This window comes from Pyxicephalus adspersus, chromosome 5 (assembly GCF_032062135.1).
Source record: "Pyxicephalus adspersus chromosome 5, UCB_Pads_2.0, whole genome shotgun sequence".
Taxonomy (NCBI): domain Eukaryota; kingdom Metazoa; phylum Chordata; class Amphibia; order Anura; family Pyxicephalidae; genus Pyxicephalus; species Pyxicephalus adspersus.
Window position 1 is genome coordinate 76152203 of NC_092862.1, and position 12673 is coordinate 76164875.

A 12673-nucleotide genomic window follows, 5' to 3' on the forward strand; every position below is an offset into this window, starting at 1 on the left:
AATGTAAGGTTTGGTCTGCACATACAAAACTCTACAAACTTACATTTATCAATGTTCAGGGAGGTCCAGGAAAGCTGTGTGAGGCCTGGTGACAACACTTCTTCAATTTGGGTAATAAAAGGTGACATCAAAGGCTTTAGCAGAGCAGGGATTTTATTAGTAAATGCCTGATAGTCCGCCAGCATGTCTTGTAGCCTGAAAAACATGACATATAGTTACTTTATAAAGTAAACCTAAGTGGTAACATTGAGCCATAGAAGGGGATTTTCAAACTGTTATTGAACGATACACGTTTTAGCTAAAGAGTGTTTTAATTATAAATGTAAATTATGATTTAGGATCCTAAAGAATGACTTGGTGTTATCCCCAAAAGGTACATGAACAAAGAGTTGGAACTATACTCTATTGGCCCTTTGACTCTATTACTGCCCTGAAGAAGCCTAAAATGGCCAAACACACTGGGCACCAAAACGTTTTGTTAGGTAACACATGGACTGTTGTTTTTTCTGTTTCCCATTTATTGAGACATCTAATAAAACATGACTCACACGGCAGGTGAACTATTTATAGTACTGATGAGCTGCTCCTTACTAATTATGAAATAGTACAATAATTAATACATGGGCTCTATACATAGCCTACTAACAAATACTCATTTTTCCACGAACCAGTGAACATACTGTAGGCTTTAGACTCAGAAGCAAGTGAAATGCAGAAAGATTACCTGTCTTTGGGATCCCTCACAGACACATTTGGTATGCCACATTTATCAATACTGGTTCACCAACGTAAAAAGAAAAAACAGCTGCCATTGTATAATTGTCCTAGATTTGTTCACGTTTTCATTAAGTCCATATACAAACCTACCAGTACCAAGGACTATTTTGTGAAATTTAAATTGGCAAATGCTCCAGTGCCATCCATTATATTTCACATGGCTACTAGTTCTATTCTGTGTTCTAATCTGCTGCTGGATGTCAACAATCATATTTTGTGGCTATTTTATTGCAATAACTCAGCAATTGCTGGGTAAAAATCTCACCACTTTGGTGGTTTTGTATGGAAAGTGTGCCAACATGAACATTTATTGTGCTCGTAGCAACCAGTCAGTATTCTTGGTTTATTTTCATCTCTATACTGCAGAAATTGCTGTAGGGAGCTCAATAGTTTCTATGGGCAACACAAAATTATTTTATTACCACACTATATTACCACTACCTACACATACAAAGTGCTTTTTTGAATCACTAATACACAATAATAAAGTTACTTTCAGGAGTAAGGGACACAGTTTGCAAACTGTTTCTGAGACACAGTAATAAAAAGGATAACACAAATAGAACCAAAAGCAGAAAAAAATCACTAGAGAGAGTATAAAAACAAAAGATTTATGTATGTACTATACTGAAATTCTAGAGAACTTGTGTAGAAAAATTTTAATACTGTAATTTTATGGATTGATAATTCCATATATATCATTTCCAGATCTCATTATCTCTTGCAGACACATATGCATAGATAGAGCACAACATCTATAACAAGGTACAAAAACACAGTTATCAGAAAAGTTTTTGAACTTTTTTAGTAAAAAAAAAAAAAATTACATTTAATTAACATTAACTTGGTCCTGTGCTGACTGCCCTAAGCTCGGCTCAGATGGCTAGTTATTGTTTGAAAGGAAAAAGGTGTTTTTCAAATTTGTGCTCCTAGCAAAAGCCTCCAAAATCACAACTGGTTTTGACAGATTCACAGACAGTGCTATGCTCTTGGCTTCCTGTCAACTGCTAGAACAAGCCAAGTTATCCAGATAAGATGTTACTGTGCTTGTCCCGAATGGAGGCCAGCAAGGGAAGACAGAACATTGTTCAGCTCAGTGACCTGAAAATAATTGCAACACTTAGGGAGGCCGTTTTTCTTCAATATTATTTGTAAACCTGGTAAGTACAGGTCAGAGTTTTTACTGAAAGTCTGCAGTTTTCTTCCCCTTGGTTGCTTATGTCAAGTGTAATCAACATCAAGTGGTGTACGTCACGGAAATCAGCAGCTCTACATTCTGCTGCACCTCTTTGGAAAAAGCAGCATGTTTTTTTAAAACATCATCTATATTGAAGGCATTAAAAAACATCATAATGGTGGTAAGACCATCCTATTTTTTATATGTCCAACAACAAAGCAACATTTTTGTTACATGTCTCCTTAGATGAAATATGGATTGTTGAAAATGGAATTTCAGAATATTGTTTGATAGTAAAGTGTCGAAGGAGGAACAAGTATTCACTTAGCAGGAGGAACAAGTATTCACACATCTCGGGTTGTGAAATACCAGAGGTGGCCAGGGAGCACCAACACTTTCAAGGTAAAGCAAGATGGGGAAGATAAATGTTTCAGAGATTTTCAAACCATTTTCCTGGTCCCCAGTAAAAGGAGTTGGTAAAATGCATGTGCAAGAGGCATGCTAATAGAGACATCATAGAAATAAAAAAATAAACTAATCAGTCTGCTGCAACACCTCCTACTGTCTACTGACAAACTGATGGAAGACAAGATCTGCAAGTGGTATTTAACTGCAGCAACAAAACCCATGTCTCTTTTACTGTCAGACAAGATTGACGTGTGTGGTACAGATGTGTAAATCACAGAGCTGGATAGACATAAATCAAAATCATTTGGCAGATAAACAGGTCTCCCACACATACATTTCATATGTATATTTAAACTGTTTTACTAGGAGTGCGTCTTTAACAACTGTCATATTAACATGTAATTGTCAACATTTTCACTTATTGAGAAGACAAGAGTTTAGGCCAACAGCTTTATCATTTACCAGGTGCAACTGCTGTAAAAAGTAGCATTAGTCAATGATAATGCTAGTCATGTTATATGTCATACTGTAATTTCATGATGTAAAGACAAAAATTCATATATCCCCCAAACTGTCTTGTCATTTATAAAATAATAATACCTTCCTAATTAAAATATGAAATTAAATCTATCCAGCAATATGGCCTTAGAAAGAAGGGTCAGGGACTATGAGTAAGAAACAGTAAAGCTGCGTACACACCTGCAATTTTTGTCGTTGGAAAGGATCTTTCATTATCCTTTCCAACGACAAGGGACTGCACGATGCATGAACGGTGCTGTACATACAGCACTGTTCTGCTCTATGGAGAGGGGAGGGGGAGAGCGACGAAGCGGCACCCTGCTGCGCGCTCTCCCCTTCCCTTTCATTAGGATCGGTTGTCGTCCATCGTCCGTGGATCCGGCAGGACGGTCTTTCGGACGATGGACGACAACGACTGTACACACGGCAGATTTTCGCCCAATAATTGGCCGATGCCAATTATCGGGCGATAAAAATCTGACGTGTGTACGTAGCTTTAGGATAAAGGTGTCATAATAAATGTGTCTTTTTCACAAAATATGGTCATAGACAGCTCAGAGATATAGTGCACAGCAACACTTGTATAGATGATTTTCTGTCCTCACTGCTAACAAGGTGAACAGAAAATAAAGAAGCAGATAAATGCCCATTAGGTAGGTTTTTTGACCTCTGCTCAACAAAAATTTGTACAGCAATTCCATCCTTCCATAGAAAAGTAATGTGCTCTGAGCTGTCTTTTCTTAGTCTTTATTAGAATAATGTCATGCAGAATCTGCAAAAAATTGATGATGATATTCCAGTACATCTTAATATCACGCGATAATTTCCCAGTATAATCTGTAAAAAATAATCTAAAAATATAAACAATTTTAGCCATGTGTGATTGTCAGATACCAAGCTAATAAAAGGCATATCTGTTCAACCAGACATAAGAAAGTAGCACATGCATAGCATTTCAAAAGGAACAGCTAAAAGAGGTGCATTTAAACAGCAGGCTATAAATATATAAATATATATATATATATATTCTCCATATTGGCCTGTCATTTAAAAAATAATAAAATACCTCCCTAATTAGAATGTGAAGGTGAATCTATCCAGCAGCACGACCAATATGATTGTCAGGTACCAAAGTCATAGAAGACATGCCTGTTCAACCAAACATGACTGAATAGAAGTACATTTAAGAAGTGACCTGATGGTAGCTACATGTATGTAAATAGTATAAGGGATTTATGTATTCTTTCCATTTGTAATACAACACCATGGTCTTGTCCAAAATGTGACATTTTAGCAAATAAGCTATCAATTGCAACTAAGTTCTAAATTCAACAGATCCATATAGTTCACATCCAATTTAACCAAGTTAAGTTTTGGGCTATCATTCTCAAAATAAAACACAAACAAAACTCTATAGTGGCTCAGTTTTCTCCTGCAATCTGTGCTTGGAATATCCTTATATTCTATTGAATGTAAGATCCATCACTATCTAATCTACGGCTTTGAAACTTACGTATGTGGGAAACCTTCTATCCCATCTCAATAGGTGTATGTGGGAGGGAGCTAGGAGGAAATTCCAACAGGTTCATACCAGGATTACTCATAATTCAAATTATTAATTTAGAATCCTCAATTGGGGGTGTTGGCTAAATGAAACTGACAGCCATGCAATAAGTTACCACTCTTCCATCAAAACTGACAACAATATATTGGTCTGTGTTTTAATGGAGCACAGATCTCAGTTTTAATCTCAACAAGCAAAATTTTGTCTGACAGGTACAGCTACCCCCTGAACCGGATATGACTTAGTCATGCATAATGGCTGCTGTCAATACTAATGTACTACTTACTTTGGGACAAAGGTCAGTAAGATTACTATATGGGCAATAATAAGGGGGATGATGTGTTTTAATTGTATGTTATACCACACTTATTAGTGTGGTATTTATTATTTGTTTATAAATAACCTGTAAAATATTTTTGATCTTCCTATATTAGTTTGTTATCTATGTAGTTATTCTCTTCTGGTATTATTATGTTTAAACTTAATTTATAGTACCTGAACCCAGAAACAGTCCATATCACTAGTCCTTAGATATAGTGTTTTTTTTTTGCACGGTGATCTTAAATGTAACACACTTCTGTTCCTAGAGTGACAATATTCAATAGTTGTACTGTACCTACAGGGCTATAGAATGCATACCTGTCTCCTCCATTTCATAACAGGGATGTACTCTGTAGTTCGCAGAAAGAAGTGGAAACAATTTTACCTGATAACTTGATGAGTCACTATTTAATAAAGTGTATTCTTCATAGCACAGACTGCTGGAAAAGGTTTGATGTTTAAAATTCACACACCTCTGATGAGTTAAAAAAACTTGTGTCTGTGTTTACAAGTAGGTCTCTTTAACATTTACACACAGTTTTGTGTGAACAGATACTTTGCCCTGGAGTAAATTTAATGTAAGCCTAAAGTCAAAAATATTTGTTTTTCTTCCAGAAATTACAATATATAATAAATATTCATGAAAATCCCTGGTGTGATTTTATTACATTCACTCGCCAAATGTCTTCTCCAGCAGATTGCGTATTTTCATACAATGTTTATTTTGCTGACTGCTGGATTTAATGCTGTGCTCTTTTTGCAGATTTTAACTGTAAACTGCTGGAACTTTTAAATGATAAACTGTAGAATGTTTAAATCGCTACATTCAAATTCATTTTGTTCTTCAGTTGCATTTTAAGACATCTCTATGGAGCATATGTATTATGCAACATTGCATCATGTCTTAACTATAATTAGTCCAATATTATGCGCAGACAATAAATTGTATTTATAAACTCCATAATCAACACCAGTGAAATAAAAAACATATATATTTATATATATATATATATATATATATATATAAATATATATATATATATATATATATATATATATATATATATATATATAGACAAGTACTTACTTAATTTGTTGGATTTTAATTTGCTGCTCTCTTGTGGCAATGCTGTGAATGACATCTGGCACTTCAAAACCCATTTTATGCAAGTACTTTGTTTCATAAAGAACTTCTAGGATTGTTGGGTCCAAATTAACAAATAACTCCTACACACAAAAAAAATTACGTTAGACTGGCATATTAAAAATAAGTGTCAAACATTTAATTAAAACAAAACACAAACTGTGTAATAAAATGACATCAGAGTTTAAGCAGGGTATTCACTTGTTAACTTTTTTGTAATGGAGCCCAAAACTTTGTGGTAAACAAAGTAACACAAGAATTTGTGTTAGACAGTGTTAATGTTTTCCACTGTTTTTGTTTTACTGGGTTTTTATCCAAAGAAGATGGACAGAAGAAAAGATAGACCTTGCTTTCACATTAGAGTAAAACATACACAGGGAGTTTCTTTCAGTTTACTGAAAGCAGTAAACGTTTCTGGAACATAAAATGAGATTTATAGGTTCTGTGTCAATAAATGCAGTTTGAGACACTTCTGTGATTTTTGAGAATTCACTGACATGTGCAACTGCATGGGGAGAGAAGCAGATCGGACATGAACAAAAAAATGTGTCAATACAAGCCCTTAGGAACATTTTTATATTTTTAAAATTTTTTAACTTGGTTAAAGCATTTTGTTTTTCTAGGCATCAAACAAAGATATTTGTTTGGCTATATATTATATATTTTATAACAATAAATACCTTTGTCTCTGGGTGCCTGACCAACAGGGATGCATGAAGACCAGTTTTGGCCATTTCTGCACATTTACACCATCCTCTGTAATATAAAAGCTCAAACTCAACAAGAACAGAAGCCATTTTGTTGTAGCTCCGAATTATCTTTTTCATTTCTTGTCCCTATAGAAAAAAATTAAAGGGTTAGTTACATTTGTATATGTGCATACAATTTTGGTAATTTCCAAGCAAATAGTAAAAGCAGAAGTAATGTGTACATTCAGTAGCTTACAGAAAGGTATTGCCCAATTCCAGAGCAGTGAAAGTCTTTTACTGTGGTGTCAGCCTATTCTGGCCCCTGCTTAATGATTCCATCTCATTGACTTTCTGACCTCATTAATCACCACTACTAACGCAGTGTTCATGGAATTTGGCATGCAGACCTATTCAACTTTTACAGTAGGCAGGGTGGTAGAAATGTAGAAGTTGGTCAGTTTTGTGTCCTTACACTGCTAGTCACTACTATACCCTAACACCATTCAGTTCTGGGGAAATGCTCTTTAACAGTCCAAAGAGCACCTCCCCTCCTATAATATGTAAACTGCTTCAATAGCAAAGGTTGTAGGCCATACTGTTTGTGGCCCCTTCCTGATCTAGCTCTCAAACCGGTTACAGAGCACAGTGGCGACAATAGCAAGTTAGTACCTCTGGTTTGCAAGCTGCAGCTCTGTCTTGTGCCATCGCACCTGCTGGTCCCAACTAGAACCTTAAAACATCCACCAGGTGGTGATTACTTTGCCGAGGCCTGACACACACTGACCACACTGACAGTGGAGCAAAGGAGGGCTTGTATCAGAGACAGAAGCATCAGCCACAGGAATGGTGGATGTTGATTGATAGCAGGCTACAAACCATAGCAAAAATAACCATACTGTTTCATTTAGATGAATTCAAATAAAATACAATTTTTGGGTGATTACCAAAGATACAAAATCAGTTCTTTTACCTGATTTTGTATTAAGTATTAGATTGAAAGCTGTTCTTGGCAAGGTCCTTTCCTGCTGTGTCACTGTCTGTATCTGTCTGTTCTTTTGCAATCCCTATTTAATGTACAGTATTACCATGTACCATATGTATTCACTATGGTATATTGTAAATATTGTACAATTCTACTGTGAAATACACTGTTTATGAACCTATGTATGAGTGACAGGTATACAGACCTGCAAAAGCTCCATTTTTGTTTTAAGAAATCTCATTGGTTGGTCAATTTTTCTGTACAGTTGTCGAGCCCACATGATCTTCCCTGTTATCTGCAGATATCAAGGTAAAAGAAAAAATAATTTTGCAACAATTAAAGCATGATGGTAAATAAAAAAAAATGAATTTAGCCAAGTTATTAAATATTTGTACATTACTTATGCTTGTGTATACTTACTGGGGGTACATTTCGGGGGGTTGGAGGACTGTCTTTATGCTTCTGGTAAAGTTTTCGCACCATATCTAAGTCTCGACTATATCTCTGCAGAACTACCATGTATTTTTCAGCAAAGTCAAGATGGTTCTTTCCAATTCGCTCAAATTTAAGCAGCAGATTTACCATCTGCTCAGTCTAATTAGAGAAAGAACAAATTACCATCTAATTTGAAAAGCTTGTACATTTTGGAGTATTTTTTTTCAGATATCATTCAAAAACAAAACACAAGAAATGGTAAAATGTTCTGTGATAATTTAGGCTTAAATTAGGTACTGGAATCAAATGGTTATTTTGTTTACATCAGTAGGATCTGACATATGTGTTGTACCACCTAAGACACAGCCAGGATAGAGGGTGAAAGTATTTGGAATGAAAAAAAGGATCACAGTGTAATATGTTTGGCACATGTCTACAATGGAAAATTGGTAATTCTTTAGGTGGTACTAAAATGTATGTATTTTTAAATAGTAGATTCTTCATGAACTGTAGGGAAGCAGTGGCATAGCAGTAGGGGTTGTTAAGGTCATAATTGTGATTGGGTCTGCACTTCAGAGGGCAGATGGTGGAAGTTCTCTTTTGGCTCTAAAGATGGTGACACTTATCTACAGTAGTGTCTGCAGTATAATATATGGACAACTGGCAATATGGTCACTCTGTATGATCTCCACTCTACTCTTTATACCCAAAAATGAAGTAGGTGATTTGAAACCCATTTATGTGGTGGATTAAAATGAGCTTCCTCCTAAGCAAGTGACTGAAAGACGGAGATGGTGAGTATAATGGCAGAGAGCTGGCGTAGTACCATTCTGCTACAGGACTAACAGACTAAGTATGTTGTTTTAGTAATCACATTGAACAGCTGTCAAGGGTGCAGTGCTTTTAATTGTGAAATGTTGTATAACTGTATAATTTATGGTTCAATACAGTTTATACAAAAATAAAAACTAACAAAAAAAATTGTGGTATTGTTGTAGACTTATCTTAAGAAAGCATACAAATTAGTAATAGCAAAACAAACCAACAGAACAACAACAAAGTTCCATTTTATGGCAATGTATTTACAGAATTAAATTATACTGTTTTGCATAAAATTGCAGCTAAATGTCCACCTCTCTACTGTGTCAAACAGTAGGCATTATTTAGTTATGAAACTTAACTTTAGTACTGTCATACAGATCAGAACTACTTGTTTTGCCAATTTACTGCACGGATTATTACAAATAAAATAACCTACAGTATTTGATATTCCTGGCTTTTATGTGTACACTATTAAATAGTATACTTACAGTCAAAGGTTTTTCAAACCAAGAATCCACAAATGCTTGAAGTGACTGGTAAAGTCCTTCTATTTGATTCTTAAATTCCACATAGTCCTTATCAAACTGAAATTTAAAGCAAACACAAAAAAGTCATTTTACACATACAGTCTTAAAGTGTTTTATTTTACTAACAATGTGATCCTCTGGTAGCAGAACTACTGCTACAGAAGCAAAAATGTAGACTTGGATGGAGTAGGGTGCCTTGCTTTCTTCTCATATCGTCTGGCTCTCCTCAAATACTTAGCCAATGATAACTTCAGAACGTTCATGGAAAACTATGATTTGTCTTTCAGATGCAAGGGGTAGAGCAGTGGTTCTCAACCAGGGTTCTGTGGAACCCTAGGGTTCTTCCGGAGGTTGCCAGGAGTTTCTTGTGTGATGGGCTATTTGTGCCTCTCTGTATAAATGACACCAATGATCTTTATGGTAATCTGTAAGGGTGGCCAGCAATGTAAGAGGCATTCTTCCTACTGACTGCCACACTAATACACTGTCATCTGTGGATATAATTATAGAAAAGGTTCCCTAAAGACCTGAAAGTTTCTTCAAGGGTTGCCTCATGGTAAATGGTTGGGAAAGGCGGGGATATTTTTCCTAAATATGGGTGGTTTTTATAAACATTTTACCTATTTCCTATTTTACCTACCAGAAACTTAAGCAATCATTTGAACTGTCTTTTTGGTATATCACTAGAATACTTTCTAATGAACCACTGATAATGCTATGAGGCTCCAGTTGTAGGTACTTCTCTATCTAGCCATATAACTGATTTGCTTTTTGTACTGTTATGCTGTATTGAGAATTGGTTGAATGTGGTTACATGGACAACATTTTTTTCTTTTTTATTGTCACCCACTTTGTCTCTAAATCAAATAACTGTAGACATGGTTTATCTTATAAAAAAATGAGAATTGCAGTTTAGTAAAGGAAGGCCACCTCTCCTAAAATTCATAAATGGCACCATTATCCCCTAAAGACCCAGTTCAGTTTGCACTATAAGAAATTGTTTCACATACTTCCTGCTTACGGTGATCCAGGACATCATATGTCTTTGATTTGGTGTTGCTAACAATTGTTTGGTAACGAATGTTGATCTTTTCAATTCCTTCAATTCTAATATTCTGAAGATCAGCCAGACTTTCCAAAACATTGCTCATGTCTGATATCTTCTCAAGCCGCTTACAAAAAGTGTCCAGTTTCCCAAAGATATAATTTTCACTGAGGATACAAATGTAAGAAAGGAAAAGTAGAAAATGTAGTGGTACATTAAAATGTGATTTTATGCAATTAGGAGTTTAATAGCATTTTCAGTCCTAAAATTGGATTATTGAAATCCCATTTATTTAATACCTTCTTTTGTGGATATATAAATCATTTTAAAATTTAATTTATTAGGCATTAGATTTTCTTTCTTTTTAGGAGTATGGACAAAAAAAGAACACCAAGGTTATAACAATGATTATGCTACTTTTGCAAATTAATAAAAGTGAGTGGCTGTAATGCATGAAAAAAAGGTTTACAATTTATTGCTCTATAATTACCAAAAACACAATCCAGGTAGAGAGTTTTCATGATTTATGAACTCATGTTTACACTGAAGAAAATTGTAATCAAACCAGTCCCTGTTGTATGCATCAAGCAGACTTGGGAAAAGGGAGGGGGGTAAAGTGAAGCTACTGGGAAACATTTAGCTAATAACAGATTTTAGTGATTACAATAATTTACCTAAACAGAATTATATTAAGAGCCCATACAGGATAGCAAAACAGTGTATGTGACCACTGAGTGCAGGATGCTTCTAATTTAGAACAGGGCAGCCACTAGCACACCTCTAAAATTCATCTTTGGGATCATTACATTTACAGACCACATGATGTTGGCACTACGGAAGGGAATACTATTTTTTCCTGAATGCTTCACCTATACAAGTAACTATATTATGATTTTGCTGCTATTCTACACAGCAAACATGATAAATTCCAGAAAATATGGGATTTAAAAATGTAAAAATATAATACTTTTTACCAACTAATTTTGATTGGTCATTAATAAGGATTTAAATCAAGATCCCAAGCTACAACATATGAGAGAAGAGCAGCAGTTTCGCAAAAATGTGAAACCAAAGCTTTTCTTAACCTGTCCCCAGCAGAACACCTCCCACCCCCTTTTATTCCAACCCCCCCCCCCCCCCCCCCCCCCCCCGGTATGATGCCTATGTTTTTGTGTATATTAGTATATATTATCAGATTCCACTTGATATGTACTAGAATATATGTAATAGGATGTTGGACTTCTACTGTAATCTGCCTTCTTCTCTTGTTGGGACATTATCTCATCTACCAAAGGCTTTATTTTTGAACCACAAAATACATTGAGCATCCGAAGAACTATCCTTTTTTAATATCTTCATTCAAATTAATCTTTATAATATTCTCAGTACATTATACACACAATTGTCTATATTAATGAATTTTATTATTGTTATTTGTTACATGTTAATTTGAAAATCAATAAAAAACTTATTGAAACAGGAGCCAATTCTTAATGAGAAATGCAGGTTAGTGAGAGCTTAAAAGAGAAAGCAGATGATACAGCATTGTAAAACTATCAGAAAGCAGGACATTTTTAAATACCACGGTTGGACCTAAAGTTAATAAAGACATGGAGAATAATGTAAGGCTTTACTACAAGCATTAGGATACTGCAGATGATACTGCAGTGTGATATTGAGCAGTAGCAGGACAGTTTTATTCAGAGGTAATGGACTTAATGGTGTGTGCCTAGTTTTTTTTTTTACTGATAGAAGGGTGTGGTGAATGACATATTATAAAATTTAAAATGCAACATAATTAAGCAGGAACACTCTGCATAGAAAAAATACACAGATAAGTACATGAACGTACAGATAGACTTACCTGAACTCAAACTGCCTTTCATTTGGGGTTTCTTTAAGTTTCTCTTTAACCTTATGAAAAGAAGCCTGATACTGTTCATTCAAATAGACGCATGCTCTGATTCTCTTCAAAAGCTCCTCCCTAAGAAAGCAATTGGTATACTTTGAACATGTTTTTCCAAGGCATATTCAGCACTAAAAACTACCTCTATTAAATATAACATTACCTTAGGTATTTCTTTTTTTATCATTTGTTTTCATCAATATTTACATATATTCAATAACTTTTACCTTGCCATTCTCGACCATTTTTTTAATGTATTACTCCCCAAATATGTTTTTTTTAAAGTTTAGGAACATTCTAATTCAGGTGTCTTAAGGTTTGAAAGATGAAACCATGATCAAAATGATGTGACTTGGC

The 12673-nt window shown here is 35.0% G+C and overlaps 1 protein-coding gene across 1 annotated transcript in view; it reads right to left on the reverse strand.

The window, feature by feature from the left end:
• The window catches only part of LOC140331139 (dynein axonemal heavy chain 5-like), a 160821-nt gene that overhangs the window by 126868 nt on the left and 21280 nt on the right, over positions 1-12673 (reverse strand). The window contains exons 14-21 of the mRNA XM_072411892.1: positions 12275-12394; positions 10376-10577; positions 9327-9422; positions 8002-8175; positions 7787-7876; positions 6591-6746; positions 5854-5993; positions 44-195 (exon numbers count right to left, since the gene is read on the reverse strand). Of these exons, the coding sequence (XP_072267993.1) occupies positions 44-195; positions 5854-5993; positions 6591-6746; positions 7787-7876; positions 8002-8175; positions 9327-9422; positions 10376-10577; positions 12275-12394 (1130 nt within the window). The remainder of the gene's footprint in view (positions 1-43; positions 196-5853; positions 5994-6590; positions 6747-7786; positions 7877-8001; positions 8176-9326; positions 9423-10375; positions 10578-12274; positions 12395-12673) is intronic.